We start from the raw sequence: 22,156 nt of genomic DNA on the forward strand, positions 1-22,156 counted from the left end.
AAAGACATCATGATTCTGAGAATGAAGTTGAAATTTTAGATAAATGCATCTGAGATTCAGAAATTCTGAGATGAATATGATAATTGAAAGGTACATTTTCAGAAGAATTGTGTCTTTGTTATCAAAAACTGGATTTTGAGTTGTGATTTTCTGAGAGTAAATTGGATTTTGAGAGTAAAGTCAGAATTGTTGGACAAAAGTTTCCCAAATTCAGAATAATTTCTTGACATTAAAGTAAAATTTCAGAAAAAATCCAAACTCTGACTCTAAGATCAGAGTTAGGCTCTTGAGAATAAAGGCTGCTGTAGTTTACGATGGAAGAAGGAAGTGCTGCACGGTTTTGACGGTTCATACAGGTGCTCTTTAGTCGGGCAGGTGAAAGTACGAAAAACAAGATCCAGGGAGAATATGCGGCTCGGTTGCCTATATGCTCGAAGAATAAACTGACAGTATTATTTCACCTGAAGATGGAGTGCCTTAGCTTTTTTTGTCTGCACCACATAAGGACAAATAAAGTCATACTGTAGTTTTAACAGTAAAGTGTATTCTTAAAATGAAGTCACAATGTTTAGATAACATTTTTTACTAAAAATGAGAAAATCTGAGAATAAATCCATAACGCAATTTCATAAAAATGTCAAAACTCTGCGATCAGAATCAGAATTTGACATTTGGAGTCAAATTTCTCTCAGAAATGTGAACTTTTTTTTCCACATAGCTCTTTCCATACATCCAAAAATAACTTATTTTACTTTGAACGTCAGATTAAAATTCCGCCTTTATTCATTCTGGACACTTTTGAAGCACCCAAATCCTTTCCACCTCCCCCACCTCCCCATCCGCTTACATGGCATTTCATTTATAATTCTAAAGTAAACCAGCGCACATTCGCATTGAGTCACATTCGCCTGAACACACACACACACATACAGATACACAGTGGAACTGTGCACACTGCAACACAGGACGTGATTGGTGACTTGTGAGTGGATGCAGCTTGTGTGAGCACTGATGCGTGAATGTTCACCAACAGCAGCGCCTCGCCTCTTACAGACAACTTCTAATACGCTGTTATCTTTCTTTTTCTTTTTTTTTCCCACCTCCGCGTTTTATCGAGTGAAGCCTGGAGGCATATGACCAAGGAAAAGGAGGGTGAAGATGCCGATTGATAATTAACTGAGGTACCTGAATCGGTGACGTGGGTGGAGGGTGGGTGGGGGGGGTGAAAAGAGAGAGAGAGAGAAGGAGAGAGAGAGAGAGGGAGAGAGAGAGAGGTGGAGGGAGGCGGGCCGGAGAGGAGAGAGAGGTCTTGCCTCTTGTCTTGCTGAGGCTCTTTGATTCAGTGGCAGTGGCTGAGACAACCCCATTACCAGCCACCGTTAACCCGGTAAGTCCTCATCATCTCCTCTCATTTCTTCCATTTTCATCTCTCATTAGGAGGAAAAAGTAGAAGTTAAAGCTTCTGTTTTCTCTGAGGAAGCCGCATGAAAGAAAGTTTATGCGTACAATAAAGGCGAGTGAGGCGAAAAAGCGGCATTTTTTCAATCTTCTGTGTCATTCAGGAACACAAATAGTGTCTATTTTCTAGTTAACTGACTAAATGTTATGTTTTAAGTGGTATTAAACTGAAAAAAGATTGAATTTATGTACTTTTCTGGTGCTGAAGCGCTCCAAAAACCCCAATGGAAACTTGGGCGCTGTCCGCGGTGCTGAAAGTGTTCGCAAGTCAAATTATTGCCAATTATTGATCCAGATTGGGTTTAACCTTTTTTCTGTTATGTCTGTTTTTTGATAAAGTTTCTCATGCATCGTTTGCCTGATTTAAAGTCCTGCTTTACCCACTAAACCCCTCTGCCCATGCCTCTCCTCTTCACAGTGTAATTACAATCTTCGATGATACTCAAGATCAACAGCTCACGGTAAAGAAAAGACAGATTTCCCTGGAGCACATCGGGTCTTTATTACGTCTCTGCAGCCGAAATCAAAGAAGACCGAGAAAGCAGGCTCTGTGCTGGATGACCACAAAGTCGGAAGATGCATTGTGTGTCTGATGAGAGCAAAAGAAGCCAGTCAAAGTCCGTCAGTGAACGCGTGACACAAAAAGGAGTACCTGCGATGAAGAAACCCGCAAGAAGCTCCACTCGGTAAGAAGTGGAAGAGTGATATTCAGAGAGAAAAACCAGACAGAAGAGAGTGGAGGCCAGAGAACAAACACCAGCACGTCCTCAAATGATGGGGATAAAGCACCTTCTGCTTCTTTTGATTTACTTAGACCCGCTGAATGTCCTGTGCGCCGCCACCACCAACAAAAAGAGCAAAACCCCGCCGAGGAGGAACCCAAAGGTGAAGGAGGTCAACGGCAGCACCACTGCGGTCCCGGCGGCCGCGGCCATCCCGGGGAGGATCACCCAGGTCCAAGCTCCCTCGGTCGGCGTCGTCCAGCACGACACCTGCCTGGGCTACTACGACGTGAGCGGGCAGTACGACAAAGAGTTCTCGTGCAACAACACCGACCACCGCTTCTGCTGCGGCAGCTGCTTCCTCCGCTTCTGCTGCGCGGACCGGGGGAAGCGGCTGGAGCAGAAGAGCTGCACCAACTACAACACACCGGACTGGATCAAAACCCAGCCCCCTTCACCAGCGCCAACAGGTGATACTTACGACCCGGAGCTGGACCGGACCAACACCACGGTGTACATCACCTGCGGGGTCATAACGCTCATCATTGCCATTGGGATTTCTGTTAAAGTTGCCTATGATAAAGCCACCAAGCCCCCTCAGGAAATGAATGTGCACAGGTAAGAGTTTCCTTGTTATCACTATTTTTGTGTGGAAAAAAGTGAACAAATTTTTGTAATGCATATGACTTCACATCATATAGATTTGTCAGTCTTCAAACTTCAGTATGTCCATATGTTCCTGAATCTGTTTTCAAGCATGCTCACTGCATAACTGGCTTATCATTTCAGGGGAAAAATTAATCCCCAGTCAGTCATACTGCTAAAAACTGTCACATAATCCACTGTTTTGGACTCTATTGCGACCAAAATGAGATCTGAACACATATTTCACTGAAAACATGGACTTGGTGGTCCATTCCCTACAATATTCTTCAAGTGAAAATCTATGTATGTTCATCTGCTGTCCTGGTGACTCACTTATAGTAGCTCCCGCACATGACTTACATCCTCAATATCATGGGTTCAAAGCAGCTCATGACCTTTAACACATGTCATTACTCTCCTCCCCAGAGCCTCCCTGTCAAAAAATGTCATGGTTGTATACCTTTCCATGGTACACATCCCATTCTGTGTCAGTTCTTGGAGGGGGAGCGGGTGGTATTTTATGTCCGTTCAACCTCAGGGGGATAAAGTAAATGCCACTGAAAGCCATTATGATTGATCACATTTATCTACATGGGAGTGGTTTCTTCTACAATGACAATATTTTTAAATCCTCAAGGCATCAGTCGTGGTCACTGAATTGCTCGATGAGCATTAAAGCGACATAAAAACTCATCCTGTGGCCATCTCAGGCACCAGATGAAGAAATGGTTTTACAGTGATGTCGAGAACTGACCTAAGGCAACGTTTTCTTCCCCCCAGAATCATCAAAACACAAATTATGGAAAGATGGCCTTTTTCTTAATCTTGTCTTTGTTTTGTCATTTTTTTCCAGATAAGCAAATGGTGTAATCTGCACTTCTCTGAGAGCTTTGCCAGTTTTGATCTGTTGAGTCTATCTTGATTAATTCACACTGCATCCCCTTTGTTGCCACCAAAACTAACACAAATGACCAAATAATGGGCATCATGTGGAATTTGAAGGACAGTTGGTCAATTGATAAGCTATGGTGATTTAGAGCATGTAATAAACAACAAAAACAGTGCCAGGATAGATTTTCCTTCTGTCAGAGTGACATAAGCCAAATGGATTTAAGCAAGTGCATCCAGACAGCTTTCTGTCTTAAAGGTGAATCAATCTTGTAACTACAGCTTGGTCACGTAATCGAATAGTCGATCATCTGCAGCTATTTTGATGACTGATTATTTATTTGTCATTTTCAACAAAATATACCAAACATTTGTTGGTTCTGACTTCTCAAATGTGAGGATTTACTACATTATAGTGAGCCAGCTGGGTCAGCCACTGTAGTTTAGCCTGCAGATACGATGCAGATATAAGACTGTGTCAAGAAGCTCTTTGCTTGGGTGAGTTTAGGATTCAGTGAGGGTTTAAAGGTGCACGCAGTCAAAGAACGGTGTGGAAAGTTTTCTGATATAACTAGAAGCTATTTGCAAGGCTGGTGGCGTTAGACATGCGGGGATGACGGCTGGAGTAATTGATGCCATGGCATTCAGATTAAACTGCCTATCAAGCCAGTGGGGTCAACCAATGTAGGTTAGTCTAAGCAGATACAGTGTAGATATAAGGCTGGGTCAAGTTGACGAGTATCTGCTCTTTGCTTTGACGAAAGTGGGATTTAAAGCTTTCATAAAGGTACGTTAGGTTAGGGTTAGAGAATGATGTCACCTGGCAGAGGACCCAGTAGATGTATGATGGCACAGCTTGATAGCCAGTGCAGGGCCTATTGAGAGGTCAAACATCATTTAGTATCAATACTCACCCAACTTTTACCGCATAATTAGCTGCACATCTTTGGGTTTTTGACTGTTGGATTCCACAAAACATGTAATTTGAAGACATCATCTTGGCTTATAGGATTGTTACGGACATTTTTCACTGTTTTCTGCCATTTCATAGACGAAACAATGAATCAGTGATGAAAATAATCATTTGTACAGCTCTACCTGTAACACTTGTGGGCCAATATTGAGGGAAGAGTATTGCATGGAAACCCCTGTGGCAAGCTGTGATTTTGGATTTTGTCATTATTTCGTCATGTTCGTGTGGGTTTCCTCCCAAAGCCTAAAGACATTTAGGACAGGTGAAGAGGAAACCTGAAATTGAATATGTTTTTCTGCCTAAATATCCCTCTTGAGACCATCTTTTGTCTGAAGCATGCTCAGATAATCTCCATTCCCACTGAAGAAGGTACACAGAATTCATAAAATGATGAATGGGTGTTTAACTGGGGTTAGGTCTGACTAAAATTGCATGTTTTCCACCCACTGGTAAGGAAAAAATGAACGTCACTTAGTCATTGCTCTTATCCAAGAGTCACTTGAGTCACCTGCTATTACCCAGAGTCCATTTTAGATAGAGCAGAGGAGGACGTCTTGTTTCTTAGCCAGAGCCTGAAAGTTGACAGAATTAAATGAAGATAACTGAGCATTGTTATGCCTCGGTTATATGACTTTGGTGCCTGCTGCTTTGAAAATGTCAAGGGAGATTATTCAGTTTTCTTGCTCAGAAAAAAAACAACAACACAGTGACAAGTTCTTGATAAAAAAAAATGTCCAAATTCTTGCGCTGACAACAACACAAAGGAGCTCTTTCCGTAGATCATTTATGGATTAAATTTAAGCTCCAGTGATCCAATAAGTGTCTGTTGAAAAGTGAGCACAGTCAGATTTTAATATCCATATGGACTCTTGAGACTTCATAATACAGCATTTAATTTTAAACAACAGGCACAAAAAGAACAACAAATCTCATAATGCAGCACTTTTTCCATCTCTGCACTGAGAAATGAAGAGATGCTGAAGTTTACGTCTTCTTACTGCTCTTCAATCCTAGCCATGGGGTGTACTTTCAAGTGGATCTGCTTAATGCCACCACTTCAATACGAGGGGTGGCCATGAGAGTTTAAAGAGAGGACGATTAAATGAGGAGGCATGGGTGCTCAATAGAGTTTTTTCTTTTTATGATTTGTTCATTTTCACCGACCATTTGCCACATACAGCTGTCGTAATGATGTCTGCCGCAATAGACCTCAGAGGCTGGCAGCAGACATTCATGCTGACAGCCGTGACCAAAAAGAAGCAGTGGAACATGGGATTAGCTTTATATTTGGCAAGGGCCTGCTCCGAAAAAGTGGGAGCTTCTCTGTTAATTTCCGGTGCTTCTCTAAAGTGATTTAGACTCCAACCTCTGCGACTGAGGGAAGACTGTGAGCAGAATACTGAGCTGTTGGCAGACCTTTGCTGTTTGGTCTGTGACCTTCACCGAAACACAAGAAATGCAGAGAGAGAGAGCTAAAGCCAGTGATTTGAACAGGGGTGTATTGATCACCTTCTGCAGAGCAAACTGAGATGCATTTTATGCCAGCTAGATGGTGAAAATAATGCTTTGTTCTCCGATTGCAGAGCTGAGAAACTGAGATAAAAGGTAAGACGACTGCAAATGGGCAAAAATAGCAGCAGAATAACTGAAAGTTCAATGTAAAGGTGACAGAAAAAGCCTAAAGTTTGTCTCGAGAAGCCTGCTGTCAGGAGCTACATTGACTTGGAAAATGTAATCAGCCAATTTTGGCTTATCACAGATAAACTATTATCAATCAATATGTTGGCTGATATGTTACAACAAATTTCAGCACACAAATGCCAAAGACATGTTTGAGATCATGTAGAAACATCATCATCATCACATAGCTGGTCCTCTAGAGACTGATAACAAGCAATGACATTCTTTCGATTTGATTGATCACTCTGTTCTCCCACTTCGTCTAAACAGTTCGGCACATCTTAAAGGATACGATTGGTGGAATTAGATATATCTATTATATGGTAACAAACCCATTAAAAAACAAAACTAACAAAGTCTGTCTCTCAATACTTTTTGACTTTCCTACCCTGTGTGTGACTTTAAGGACCAAGCCGTCTGTATAGAATATCAATAGACTTTACTGCTCTTATGTAGTAATAGCATTCCTTTTCCTCGGTAAGTCAGTTTCATTGTGGTGTTCCCCAAGGATCAATCCTTGGCCCGCCGTTGATTTCAGTGTACATGTCAATCAGGTAATACTGATAGGTTCTACATTGATTTTTAGAACATTATTGCTGACTTGAATGGTCTTGGGCCAAAATATATAGATTTGTTGACTTCTTATGTGCCTGTCCATCCCCTTAAATTATGGGTTCTGCTGGTTATTCATAGGACCCGGCTAGTGACGAAGGGTGACCCAGCCTTCACAGATGAAGCATCCAGACAACTGGAACACTGAGATTAGACATGCCACATCTTTCATTTCTTTTCAATCACTTTCAGCATAAGACAGCCTTTGTGAATATTTAATATGTTTCTTCTGGTTTGATCACTTAACTTTTCTACATTTTCATCTACTTTTAACATGATTCTGATCCAAGTATTTTATGATTTCTTTTCTTGTTTTTACTTCCATTTTGCTTTCTGTTCTACATCTCCCATTCCTCACTTTGTAACTTTGTTAAGAAATGCATTGTGCAAATAACATTTGTCATTTTAAGTTTACTTTTCAACTGAAAAAAATGCCAATGTCAGTACATATCTTACCACATTTCTTTAATAATCATATTTAAGGGAAACCTTTTCAAAAATTTTATTCAGGATAAGCATTAATTAAACAAGTCTTGGCCTGAGATATTATCAGATGTTTATATATATATATATATATATATATATATATATATACACACACACATATATATGTAAATATATCTGACTATTTATAACCGTTTCCTGCATCGTGACAACAGTTCTCTCCCTTGGACACATGTTATCTTTTCCTATTAAAATACATGTTAAAAGTCAGACCTGTTTCTGCAAACTACTGTAGCTCCTGCTGCATATAACATGGAAGCCAACTGGGACAATGCAAAATCAGGTCGCCTCCATCTGCAAAAAAGATATAGCTAAAGTGTGCTCATCCTGGAAGGGAAATGCTATTAATATACTGTATATCTCCCAAAGTCACAGAGTTATAGAGAAGTGGACTGCATGGTTGCTTTAGGTTGACATTGACACAGTTAAATTGCCCTTTCATTTCCTTTAAGAAAACGCAGCACCGGCACTCCATCTCACAGACTGACACTTTTCCTCCAAAAGTTGGAAATGGTGTTGGTGAAATATCGCTTTTATTTCGTAGCTTCAAAGGAGAGACACTGACTTAACTCTTACATATAAATGAGCCTTGAGCTCAAGTCTGGCACAAATAATAGGACTTGTCTGTACCTTGTGTACCACGCTATTGAAAATCTAACTCCCTTGTGACTCTGGGTGTAATTAGGATTTCCTTTATGACCTTACCTCTATGATTCAAATAGAGCTGTAGCTAAATAAATTAAGAAGATCTTTAGGGGGATGTTGAGGACGAAAAAAAGAGAAAATGTTGGTAATTTGGAAACATTTCAGAAACAACATTTATGTGATTTCCTTTCAGAGCCCTGGCAGACATTCTGAGGCAACAAGGACCGGTTCCGATATCTCAATATGACCATGAAAACAGTGCAGTGATTGATGGGTCACCCAAAGACGAGACGCCAGTCAGAACTTTGAAGAATCATTACACACCTGTTCACACCAAGGCATCAAACCATGGTAGGTGACACTGTGCTGTTTTTATACAGATCTATATACCTCACACTGTGAAATGTAGTATTTTTAAAGGGCTAATAATGTGCCTTATGTGTAGCTTTATGGCTTGTCCCTTTATGAAATCCAACTTCATGTTACTACGATGATGTAAGGCTTATGTGTTGTAAAGAGAGACCTCCTTCACTTTCCTTAATCTGCTGCGACATCCTTTGACTGACAGCCACTGAAAAAGATGGACAGGCTGTGATACTTAAGCTTTTCCCTCCATCTTTCTTAAGAGAAAACATATGAGGAAATACATGGCAAATTAAAATGCGAGGGCCCTGGCCGAGCTCTCCTCTCCCTCACGCTGTGGTCCCATAAGCCTACTCAGCATTGGCTCAAAATTGAGATGCAAATTATCATCTTCTGCGGGAGAGACGCAAGCTTCTTGTCTTGAGATAATTCTGTCTTGCAACGCTGTTCCTCCTACTTTTATCCGGTCTCCAGATCCCTGCTCCAGGGATCAGCTCGTTTGTTAAGTGCCCTAGTATGGTGTCCCAGATTCAACAGTGTTATGTTTCACTCTCATGTCACCCTGCCTCCCACCCCTCCCTCCCTCCCTCCACCACCGCCACCACCACCCAAAATGGAGGGAGTATGTCAGAGGAAAGCTGATAAAGACTGCTGAACTGCAGGGTGTGAGCTGCTTTTCTCATTTTTACTGCAGCAGAGTGATTTTTTTTTTTTACTGGTGTAAATAGTTATTCTAGCCACTAGGAGAAACCACTTTTTTGCCTAAATTCTTGTTTTACTACAGAAAAAGTAGATTACCCCCCCATGCACGGTCACCAATCTGAATGGCCTTAAATAATCTTCTCTTCATCTTATGCCTGAAATATTTATAATATCATAATTTTTATATTAATAATGCCCTTGTCTAGTCTTTTAGAAACTTTCACTGCTGATGTTTTGAGACTCAACTTTGAACTGTGAGCTGGGAGACAATATTTTAATTTTGGGCATGAGTGTGTCTTATAATTAACAATTAACACAATGTTTTCATCAACGTTAAAGCCATTATGTAACTATTCTGCATTAAAATGTCTAAAAATGACTAGTTCTACGTTATATATTTTGAGTTTTGTACTTACATTATACCAAATGTTTCCAACAATTTTCAAACCCAGAGAAATCTGTAATTTTAATCAAAGTTAACGTCAATGGCGCCATACTCCCTCTACCAAAGAGTATAAGTACAAGATGGATATCATCTTGTGCACATGCGTCTGCGTTGTGGTTGTCCGCCACAATGGTGTCTACCAAAGAGTATACGCCTACAAGATAATACATCGGCATTGTGGTTGTCATCAAAATTGACTTTTATTCAGTTTTAAGCCACATTTTTACAATAAATTTTTTAGATCTTGGTCATTTTTTTAAGTATATCTTTTAACCAGATGAAGGATTTTAGTCATCGGACATCTGGATCTTAAGTTGTCAGAGAAACACGTCAGTCAAGTCCCACACACTGGTCTTTTAATACACATTGGTAATTGTAGGCTATGTTGGCGTTTTTAGGTGCAAACATGGAGTCAGAAATATTCCTCTGTGTGATTCATTAATCCACACAGTGCTGTTTTATTCATAATAAACAACACCCACAGATAAGATGTTTTAATTGTTCTGTGTCACATCAACCTGCTGTTGTTTCCTGCATGTATGTCACATTGTTGGGGTTGAATGGAAAAAGCATCAGAGAGGAAGGTGGAGGATGTCTAAATAGGAATAGATGCTTTCCAACTAAGATGTGGCTCCCATTTTTTTCACCATGACAAATTTATACTAACAGTGATGTGAACTTAACATCAGGAAACCTGTTTTTCCTTTTTTTCAATGTAGAAATGCAACTTCTGGCTATTGAAGCTATTTGTGGACTTCTTTAAGTAGATTTTATTTCTGGTCTAAACTCATTGCACTGGGACACACTTCTATACTTCCACAGTACAATATGAATTGTGTGACCACATGTGTGTTCCTGTGCTCTTCTGTGCACATCGTTGTATGCAGGTATGGCATTTTGGGAAGGTGTTCCTTTACTTCCTTTTTTTGTGAGGACAAATTCAAGTTTAAAACCTTAAGAACTGCCTCAGGATTAAACATTTGTTTTAGGGTTAGAGCTAAAGTTAAGATGACACGACTATTCAATAAGGTTTTAATAATTTCGACATAATTTTTCACACACACACACACACAGCTCAAGTGTTAACTTACATTGTATTGTAAGTATTGACCTGTAGTGTTCATTTTTGGGTTCGGGCTTGTTTTCTCTACTATTACTGTGCAGTACAGCTTGTTTATTTGGTTTTATCTACAAGTCTGTATGATAAATAGCTGTCTGCCTTTAGCATTGAGAAAAATATCTTTTATAATTCAATATATGAAGGTTCATTCGCGGTTTGAAGTTTTCAGTATTTACTTTGCCCTTGTCGTCTTTGATAAAGGTTTACACTTTAAAGATCTCTGCCACATGAACGTTCCTTTTATCAAAAGTTCAGTCTAACCCTCTCAGGAACAGTGGTTACCTGCTCTTTACAAATTCTCTTTTACACTTTTCTTTGACCTCGTGTGTGAATTCTTTGGCCACTCAGATCCACTTCGGGTTTATAAGAGTGCTGCCAACAGCTGCAGCAATTTTTTTTTGGATGGAAACCATCTCCCGTGTCTCAGTAACAAATCACAGAGTTAACTAGTGAAGGGAATAAAGAATGAATATATTTTTATGGGACACTATATCTGAATAAAATAGTATAAATTATATTAGTGCCATCAGAAACCACAATCTCAATCATTTTTTATCACTCCTCTTTAAATACTCCATAATTTTATGGCATTCCTCCCAAACAGGACAGTGTTAGCACAAGAAAAACAATAAAAGCAGCAATGGTTGGTTTCTGTATTTGAACTCAAACTCTCAGCAGTATACGATATGAACTCATCCTATTCCATGTTCCAGATGAGATATTATGCCCCGATGTGATGCTGATGAAGTGTGTCTTGTCTTCTGGTGTGGATAGTACTTCTCCAGAACAGTCCTAGAGTGAGCATTATAACTTCAATTTCCCGCAGTTCTGTTCTGTTCTCTCATTTTCCTGCTCTAAAGTTTCTACGGTGCTGTGAAAATAGGCGACAAATGTCTTCCACACTTTGCAGACAAGAGAATAGAATCGTCTCTGTAGGACACTCACAGCTACTGGGGCTCCTTTTTTTTTGTTTTAAAAGCTTCAGAAATTGACTTTAAAATGACATGAGACCAACTGTGGGATGATGTTTTTTTCAAAGGATGATGTCATGCTACTGAAGATGATGAGTCTGGAAGTCTCAGTCTTCCTGTAGTCAAACAACTGGAGACATAAAAAAGACCGTATCTGTGTTAATTCACCTCAAATCTTTTGACACCAGAATAGTAAATGTGATAGTTTAACATGTTGGACATTAATCCGGTGCTAGAACCCCTGTAAAACCACAACTTTATGCTTTTATTAAATTTTAATTTAATTAAACAAATTAGATATAACACATAAATTAGTGAGCTTTAGTGATGTTGGTGGATTTTATGAGCCTTGGACAAAGCTAGGATAGCTTCATCCCCTTGTTTCCAGTTTTTATTATAATGTTTTATAATGAGGTAATGCTATAATTAAGGTCTGGTCAGGTTTATGCATAAAAACTACTTGGTTAGGTTTAGGGAAAGATCATGGTTTGGGTTCAAATTATCACTTTGTTAAGGTTAGAGACACAGGCGACCTTTGCCCTCATGGTTATGATTATAATCTGGTGGTTAAGGTTAGTGGGTAGTTATGGTTTTTGGGAAATGTGAAACGAACAGCGGTCTTCTGTGTAAAAGTCTGGTGTTTCCAGTGTACAAACTCCTCCGTACGCTGACTTTGTCGCTACATATTGACATCATCTGATTTCCTCCTTGACACCACCAACCTCTAGATGGCGCTTGTCACTTTAACGTAAATATAGGTTGTTTTGGGCCACTAGGTATCGATCTTCTCATCCAACTCTCTTGAAAAGAAAGTGACTAAGTGTATTTTGGAAAATGTCAAATTATTCTTATAAGATTTCTTTTTATTGGAACTGAGGGTCCTCAACCTTGAAAATTGTCAGTTGTCATTATTGTCATTTCCAAATGTGATGTAAAGTCCTCTTGAAGGATGACTAAAAGAGCTGAGAGTAATGACACCAACAGTTACTTAAGGTAACCATTAGTGTTTAGAACATGACCCGCATGACCTCTCTGTATGACTGGAGTTCAGAAATGTGAAGACCTGAGTCACTAATTTGATGACAGTTTACTTTTCCCTAAAGGGCGAATCAAACATTACTTTGTAAATGTCACTTTTAAGAGGAGACTTGAGTTTTTTATCTCTGATATAAAACCATCAGCCCTTCATCCATGAATGTAATAGTGCGGTTCTTCTCTACAAGGAAGGTTAGATCTTTCTTTTTTTTTTCATTATGCAGTGTTGATAAGGCAATTTTGAGGAACATTTCCAGAGATAATAAGGGGCTGTAGGTTCTTACTGCCACATGGGAGCAATTTGTATCACAGTCAGCATCTCCAGCTCGGCTCCACGGTGCCGTCCTTGGAGCTTGCGGAGGTTATGAATCATCAGTATTTCACCCTGGGAGACATCACATAGATTAATACTCTACTGTATCATCTACATAGAAAGAAACAACACCGTGCTGTTAAAAAATCACCAGATGCAGGAAATATGTTAATTCCTTTCTTTGGATTAAAAGAGACAAACAAAAAAACAACAACAAACGAGCTGTGGAGCTGAGGCTTCAATACCAAACTTTGGTGTGATGAAGACCAAGCCTAATGTTCCCAGGTGTTTCTTCTCATTATGATAATTTGAAATGCTGTTCGATCTTGGCTTCCTGAGGCCCAAAGGTCTGAGTGATGTTATTGACTTTGAAGTGGCTCCTTGGAGAAAGAGGCATTTAACTGTTGGCTTGTTAATGTTGAGAGGGACTAAGAGAGAGAGAGATGAGAAGAAAAAGGGAGGGAGGAGGAGAGGCGGGTTTGATAAACCAACTCTCCTGATTTGGGATTTTTTTTTTTGTTCTTTCTCCTGTGTTCATTGACACAACACACTTTTATTTCTTCTTAAGGCTCGCCTGTGATTGACAGGACAATTGAATGTTGTCAGGTTCACGAGAAGACATCTTGTCTCGCTCCTTTGTGTTCGTGCCACACTCTCAATTACAGCAACGGGCTCAGAGCGGAGTTAACAGCGATGCGGTACAAATCGCATTACGGAGAGATCTTTTAACACCAGGGGGAAATCCAAGAGTACATAACTGAGGTGTGCTGGCATCCTTACACACAACTATCCAACATCTCAAAGAAGAAGTTTCATCCAGAAGTGTGATTTACACCAGAGATGTCCCCCTCACTTTTCAAAAATATATTAAAACTGTGAATCACAGCTCTCAATCAATGCCCACACGGCAAGCATCAAAGCTAATATAAGTCTTCAAATCTTATTAACAGGGCAGTAATTTCCTAAATGACCACCAGCGCACTTATTAGAGGGTCTGAATTTAGCGATTGAGACCATAATGATTCGAAAAAATGACTCACTTTAGTTTTTCTAGAGAGAAGTTGAGGCTTTTTGAAGAGGAGTCAGCTGGAGCCAGCATGTAGCGGCTGTCGGTGGCACTTTAAGGTACTCAGCCTCAAGCTGTGGTGGCCGATGCATGTTTTTCCAGCATCATTTCTTTACTGACTGTCTTTTCCCACACAGTTTACTGCCCTTCCCTCTGATTGGTGATTATTGTTGTGGCCATACACAGCTGGAGATTACACAAGGCTTCTTCTTCAGCACATTTTTTCAGTTAAAAAGTTTTTTTGAATCTTTATTTTAACTTATGTGCAATATTCTCCTAAAATTGGGCTGGAATTGAACATCCAAGATACTACTTTTATGTATTAATACTACAGCAATTAATTCTACTGCAATTTAGATAGACTATCATTACCATGGAAAGCAAATAATCAATTAAAGCTGCATTCAGTGTTGGTCGGGACCTCGCACTCTGGCCCGTCGGGATCAGATCATTTTGCTTTTTAAAAATGAGGGATATTTATTACAAGTGTGGTGTGCTTTTATTTTGAAAGATTGATTGACAGGATGAGAATTTTCTGCAGGGTGAGACATGTCTGTCTCACTCACACCTGTGTCATCAAAATCATGCAAGTTTTGGGCTCATTCACTTGAATTTTAATTAGTAAATTGAAAACTCTTGATGAGTTTGTGTGTAAAACAAATTATTTTCCTAATTTTCATCAGGGGTGTTAGCATATGATTTGTAGGTCTTGATGAGATGAATAATTGAGTTTTGGTTTGATCTCTCTACGACATTGCTACGGACCGTGGCGGCCATTTTTGTTACATAGGTGGCGCTATAGAGCGCATTTTGGCACTTTAGGGGTTAATTTTTACATTCTTTCAAATTTTATACCAGACCTGATGTGTATGCCAAATTTGGTGAGTTTTTGAGCATGTTTAGGGGGTCAAATTTGGGGTTTAAGTGGCGTAATAATAAAGAAAGAAAGAAACAAACAAACAAACACACGAAAAAGAATAGGGTCCTCGCCCTTACTGTTTTACAGTAGTCCTCTGCCTTTTGGGCTCGGTCCCTTATTATATAGTACTGTGCTTGATAGTTTTAATAGATTTGCATTAATATGTACACGCAGGCAATGTAATTCAAATACTTGTGTCTTTTTTGTTTGTTTTCTAGTTGATAAACCTCTGACTTTATGTGTCCCCTCCGCTTCTAGATATAAATCTATTTCAAAATAAAGTGTATTAAACTCCAATCATGTTCCCTCTGGGGATCCAAAAGCGTTGCAATTTTACTGTCCAATTAAATTTAATATTTCACTTACTGTGGTGAAAGACGGGGAGCATTTGATAAATGGGTGATATGAAAGCCCTGAAACCTGCAGATTGCATTGAGATACATATTGACAAGCTGATGATCCCACCTGAGAGTCAGTTTTGTCAGTAATGCCATTTTAGCCCTGTTTAGTATTCTGGTCATCTGTGGCTGCTCTTTTATAAAATGGCAGGAATGACTGTGGAATTGAGTGCAGATACTCCTCAGCATTAAGGCCCAGTCACACCAGCATTCAAAATGGGGAAGCTTGCTAACTGACGATTAGAAAGCTTGCTAGTCCAAAAGATTTTTTTTCCTTTATTCGATGATGATGTACAATCCTGACAACAAAATGCTCATAGTATGTTTCTATATGTTAGCATAGATATACAGTATACATGTAGATACCACATTGGATGCAGCAAAGTGGTCGCCAAATTGGTCCGGGATAGTCGCCCCCGTATGCATACAGGTATTTCGTACTGTCAGTTGTCAATCAATCAATTTTCCAGTAGTCTAGGTTTTCACAAAATATGTTTACGTGCAAAGTAACAGTAGGCCAATATTGCTATAATACATCAAAGATGAGCCAATGTTTTGCAATTATTTTAGAAGTATTTTGTTTTCTTTTTGCATTGTAATTTAGTTTCTATGATGATTTTTAAAAAAATACAGGATAAAGTCTCAAAGTCTTTAATAGTTAAACATCAATTCTTCACAATTCTGTTTTTATAATATTCACATTTTCATGCACACTACACTGACATTTCCCACACTATTTACATAAATTATGCATACAGTAAGTTATATCAAGCTCTGTTCAATCTGTTGTTTTGTAGAAACCAAACCAAAGAGTTGTGAGCTGCTTGTTTGTGTCTGAGAGACATGATCAAATATGAATTAAGTCCTGATCTATAACTTTATGTGTGCATGTGGTTGTATCCAGTAATAATAAGAAACAATAATAAATCGAAGCTACAAATTCACAACAGAAAAGTCCTACCGCAACCATTAACAGCCGTTTAACATTAGCTTAAAGAAGAATTGTGATATAGTATAGTGTAAAATAGTGATAATGGTATAACCTTTTACTGAAATACAAATTTTCCCTTATTCTTGTCTCACCAGGGCACTATGGGAAAGAAAACCTGCGCAGTGGAGGCCAAGACATGCACAACTTCATCTCCTCGGGATTTGTGACACTCGGACGAGGCCACTTGAAAGGTAAACGTCTGTCCTAATTATCTGCTTGTGTCACTTCGCAGTAGTTCAGTAGTGAAATAAAATAAATAATTCCACTCATCATGCTGTCATCCTCTTTCTGCCAAATGTGTGTGTGTGTGTGTGACGTTTGTTTGAACTCAGTGGAAGTTGAAGATTATACAATACGTAATGGCTTGAAGTGACATGTTGCAAAGCTTCACTTATTATCCGCGATTAAATCCACACTTCCAATGACAAGGTAACACTTCTGCACTTGGTAGGCCGCCAGCATGAAGTCAGCATGGCGCTGTGGTAGATTTCCCTGCTAACGTCTTCAATATGAGTTTGCATAAACCAGACGCAGCGTTGGAGTGAGAACGAGCTGTAAACAAGAGGCCTGTTGTTGTTGTTTTTACAGCGCAGCAATCCATAGACGAATCGGGGCAGATGTCCTGGCAGGGCGAGCTGGACATCCCCATCTCTTACGGTATGTTCTCCAGATGTTCCGCCACACACACACACACACACACACACACACACACACAAACACACACACACCTGTTTTCTGCTCGCACTTGATAAGAAAAAGTCGCTCACACTTCATACACAACCGGACCGCTCGGGTGCCCTTGGCTGATAATCACAGCACAGCCTTGTGCCGGAGTCGTCATATTTTATTCCTTTTTTTCCCCCAGCAGGTTTTCTGAGTATTTCCACTGGTTTTACTACAGGTTTGAGAGAACATATTGATCCGCAGTCAAGGTTTATTTGAATGGTTTCTATGGACGAGTCAGGGTGTCAGACATGGCCGCTGTCATGATTAAAAGTGTAAGTCTAGCCAGCTGATGAACACTTTTTTTTTTTTTTTTTTTTTTTTTTTTAGGTGTCTGTGAGGTAAGTGAAAGTTTGATTTAGACACTCAACTTGAAGCGTTTCGCTCTGATTGAAAGTGACGATCTGATATTTATCCGTTCGTTCACGGTGCTTTTACTTTGTGGTTTGCAGATGTCATCAGTCAAAGGAGTACGGGCTTAATGAAGATGTCTTTTTCCTTGATGATGTTTGACTTGACTCGTAGTTTCTGTTCAGTCACGGTGGCATTACGCTGTACTATCCAGTTCATCTTCTGTTTGTTCGGTTGACTCGGTTTCAAGTCTTTTTAAGAATGAAGAAGAATGCATTTGTAATTTTACATGTTTTATGTTTTTCCATAAAAAAAAATATATATATATATCCAGAGAAAGTCACTCCCTATTTACTAAATAGTTCACTATATTTACCCTCTGAAACCCAAATACTGTGATGTTGGTTAAATATACTTTTTTCTGCGTTGATGAAACATAATCACCATGTAGCCACACAAAGATCAGACTGAATATTTTGGGGGGAAAAACAAATGTTTTCAGCATCTTTATTGTTACAACTTGTCAGATACATTTATTAAATAGATTTCCACATTGTGTTGACAGAATACTTAATTCAGGCGGCGTCATGTTTCCTGCAAAAAAGGTATTTGCTGTTGCAATTTTGTCGTTTCTAAATGTAGGAGACGGGTTTTGGCAGGTGACATGTTTTAAAACCCTGAAGCTAAATGACTATTTCGTGTTGAGAAAGGCTGGGACATTTTAATCCCCCTGTGCTGAACATGGAGACCCTTTTTGAATAAATATTAACATTTAAAAAAAGGCAGGAAGGAAACCAGTCAACGAAAAGTGAAATGTTTTTATTGTGTAGTTCTTCACCAGTGTGACACTAACACACACACAAACACACCTAATGACACAACAGCTGGAGGCAAATACTCAATAGCAGGTCTGCAAACGGCAGCTTTCATGAACTGTTGGATGAATTATGAGTTGTGTTATGTGATGTGTAAATGGCGACAAGAGATTTGTATAACTTCACATTCAGGTTATAAGACACATTTGTAAACAGGACTAAATCTGTGCGTAAACGGCTTCAACCAAAGACTAATATTTTAAAAGCTGTCCGACGCAGCGACCCTCTCCTGACTGTACCTGTCACCCTCTCGCTACACCTAATAGGTGACACATCTTAGTGGCCTGATGGCGGTAGCTGTCACTTCAAAGCGGAGGTCCTGTCAGCCTCTGTCGTACATGGCTTAGTTTAACAGCTGGCTGTCGGCAGGCTCCCCTCCCCACCCCCCACACCCCCCCCCAACTCACCTCCTGTCAGGAGGAAGCAGACTGACAGATGTGCACTGTGTCACCGCAGACTGCATCCTGCCCCGACGCTGCTGTGCAAACGGCTCATAACTCATTTCAGGAGTAGATAGTATCTACAGCAAACACACTGAGTCTGCACAGGTCATCTGATTCACACAAACATCGGTAATTTAGAATTCTGGTTTTATGTCCAGAGGTAGAAAAGTACATTTACTTAAGTGCTGTACTGCAGTGAGGTGCAGTTCTGAGGTACTTGAGTACTTCCACTTCCAGTATTTCAAAGTATTTTTTTCCTCCTTCCTCCTGTCATTTCTTCTGTCTGTATTGTCTATTCTCTCCTTCTTGTCTTCCCTTCCCCCCAACTTCTTAAGTTCCTTTCTCTCTTCCTTCTCTTCCTTCCTTCTTTTCCTCCTTACTTTCCTTTTTCCCCTTTCTTCCTTTCCTTCCATCTTTCTTTCGTTCCTTTCTCTCCCTCCTTTTTCTGTTTGTCCTTCTGGCCTTCCTTCATTCCTTTCCTTGCGTCTTTCCTCCTTCCATCCACCCTTTCTTTCCTTCCTTCTCTTCCTTCCTTCCTTTCTTTCCTTTATTTCCTTCCTTCCATTCTTTCTTTCCTTCCCTCTCTTTCTTCTTTCCTTTTTTCCCTTTCTTCCTTTCTTTCCATCTTTCCTTCATTTCTTTCTTTCCCCCCTTTTTCTGTTCATCCTTCTGGCCTTCCTTCATTCCTTTTCTTGCATCTTTCCTCCTTCTATCCACCCTTTCTTTGCTTCCTTCCTTCCTTTCCTTCCTTCCCCACCCTTTCTTTCCCTCTTTTCACCCTTCCTTGTTTTTTTTCTCCTTCAATTCTTTTCTTTATTTCTTCTTCAAACAAAACTTACAATCATTGCTTCAGAAATCTACTTTTTTCTAAAATAAACCACTTAACAGCTCCGACCTTGAACTCAACTGTGTGTGCAACCTTTCATTGTTAGCGTGGGAGCGTCGTAGTGAAAGGAACAATACAAACAGTACAGATTTAAATGTATGTCAGGGCTAACAAGCCGCTAAACAAAAGCTCCAAGTAATGTTGTCATTTATATTCATGCATGCATGTGATATAACAATACAGCACTCAGTGCTCAGTGTGCTTCCACAGGGACACACGAGCGCCGCCGCTCCACCTGCTCGAGTGTTCGGCTCATGGAAAAGTGACTGTGTGAGGCCACCGTCAAGGCTATGAGAGATGGATTTATGTGTGATATCAGGGAGTGTTGGGGCAGAGTGGTGTGTTCACTGGCCCTGTCTGTCCGTCTCTATTTACCGTGATGGATTGGTTGTAGAGATGCAGCCATTTAACAGCTCTGGACCACAGTAGGTTTATTTTGATGGAAGGCGAGCAGGTTGATGTTTGAACAGAATGTGATTCCTGAATGAGAAACTACATTGATCAATAGCGGGGTTGAGATGCTTTGTGTGAGATTCATACCTCCTGATTTGTCAAGAAAGAAAGGACGGTCGCTTTCATTTTTTTTCAGTCTCCAGAGAGTAGTTCTTTGTAAGGCAGATGCCACTGAGCATGTGCAGGAATGCAGTTCTGTTTACAGAGCTTTGCTAGCTTGTTGTGCTACATATCACAAACTGCAGTAGACCAAGTAGCATCTGCTTTACACAGAACTACTCTCTGGAGACTGAAAATATGATCGCTGTTATTAGTCATTGGAGCCGTTTCTAAACAAACTAAAGTACTCAAGCTCTTTGTAATGATGAAACATGTCATCAAGTGCAGCGGTGTGGCTCATTGATGTGTTTTTAATAGTTTTTAGAGAACAACGGAGGTCTACAGCACAGTGGAATAACATATATCAGGCTTTGGATACACACATAATACTTGTATGCAGATAAATTCATTGTTGGTTTGGAAAATCGTCAGCCTTACCCTTTAACCATTTACATGGCAGATCAAAAATGGTCATTTAAATTTGTAACAGTCATATGGGAGGTAAAGTCATGATAAATTACCCATTCTATTGTTTACTGTAGGTATGAGGACATCATAAAGTGACATCTTCATATTGACTGTTTTGGGCTAACAGGTTGTTTTTTTTAAAGTAATAACTTTAATAAGTTTGATGGACTAGAAGCTCACACTATCTTCACCTCAATTCAACTGAACTTTGTCTCAGATGGTCTTTGTGTTCATTCTTAAAATATGAAATCGTTGTCTAACAGTCAAATAACCAAAGATTAATCAATTTACAATGACACAAATACAGAGAAAAGCAGCAAATCACCATATTTTAGAAACTCGCAATATGAATGTTGAACATTTTTACTTGACAAACGACACATCGAATATCAAAACTGCTGTTGATTAATTGCTAAAATCTTTTCACATTTTTAAAAACAAACCCAACACATCCTCAGAAATGTCCGAGGTTAAACGATCCTGCTGTGCGCATTTAGCGAACATCTCCTCGATATGTTGTGTACAAACATTCAACTCATCCTCGGGCTTATTCATCTCTCTCCTTGCCTTCTCCGCCTGTGGCATCCACTGATGTGCATCCTGCTTAATTACTTTTTCATGAGTTGCTCCCTCTTTTAGTCCCGAGGGAATTACCCCCCTCCCCCAACCAACGCCCCCCCTTCCTCCCCTTCTCATCCCAATCCACTTAAGGTGACCTTGTCTTATTGGGACGCACTGCTGCAGCACTCCCACCCCCACCCCCCCCCCCGCGCTGTAATCCCTCCAGGCCTACACTGTGTCAGCGCACGGGCATGTGTACGATTGTGCAGCTGAGTGTGAGTGCAAATAGATGGCAGATAAAGTGTGCCAAGTAGGTATCACTTGCCCAGTTTGCCTCCATTACTGAGTCCTAATATGTCTCTGTCCTTAAAACTGCTGTTAGTGAGCTTGCAGTAACCGAAAACTTTGAACTTGAGAATCCTCGATCAATAAATCATGTGTTATGTGACATCATCGGCACAGTGCACACTCATGTTTACCAGCCTGACTATGATGCTTCATATTGATTCAAAGAGATGGGACAGTGGTTAGTCAAGGCTTTTTATGGATCAAGTGTTTACTACTGCTGCTGCTGCTGCTGCCTGAGTCCAAGTGCCAGTTTGTCACTTTGTGTGGGCAGAAAAGCATCTGTGTCCACTACAAAGATTATATGGTGCAAATAAAAACTCTGGTTGGATCGTGAGCTATTTCTTATTGCAACCAATTTTTTTATCAGTTTCTCATACAGCTCAAACTTTACTGGGTTGGAATCATAGTCCTTGTGCTGTTTATTGATACTTGTGTAAACAAAGGAGACATTTTCTTAGAATATTGACAATAACTTTTTAAGAAATTACAAGAAATAGGA

General features: G+C 39.9%; 1 protein-coding gene across 1 annotated transcript in view; it reads left to right on the plus strand.

Annotated features, from left to right (window-relative positions):
• The first annotated feature begins 1,883 nt into the window (after positions 1-1,883).
• Positions 1,884-22,156, plus strand: part of LOC122967776 (protein shisa-6) — an 87,676-nt gene continuing 67,403 nt past the window's right edge. The window contains exons 1-4 of the mRNA XM_044332587.1: positions 1,884-2,798; positions 8,321-8,478; positions 16,546-16,641; positions 17,039-17,107. Of these exons, the coding sequence (XP_044188522.1) occupies positions 2,230-2,798; positions 8,321-8,478; positions 16,546-16,641; positions 17,039-17,107 (892 nt within the window). The 5' untranslated portion in view covers positions 1,884-2,229. The remainder of the gene's footprint in view (positions 2,799-8,320; positions 8,479-16,545; positions 16,642-17,038; positions 17,108-22,156) is intronic.

This window comes from Thunnus albacares, chromosome 17 (assembly GCF_914725855.1).
Source record: "Thunnus albacares chromosome 17, fThuAlb1.1, whole genome shotgun sequence".
Taxonomy (NCBI): domain Eukaryota; kingdom Metazoa; phylum Chordata; class Actinopteri; order Scombriformes; family Scombridae; genus Thunnus; species Thunnus albacares.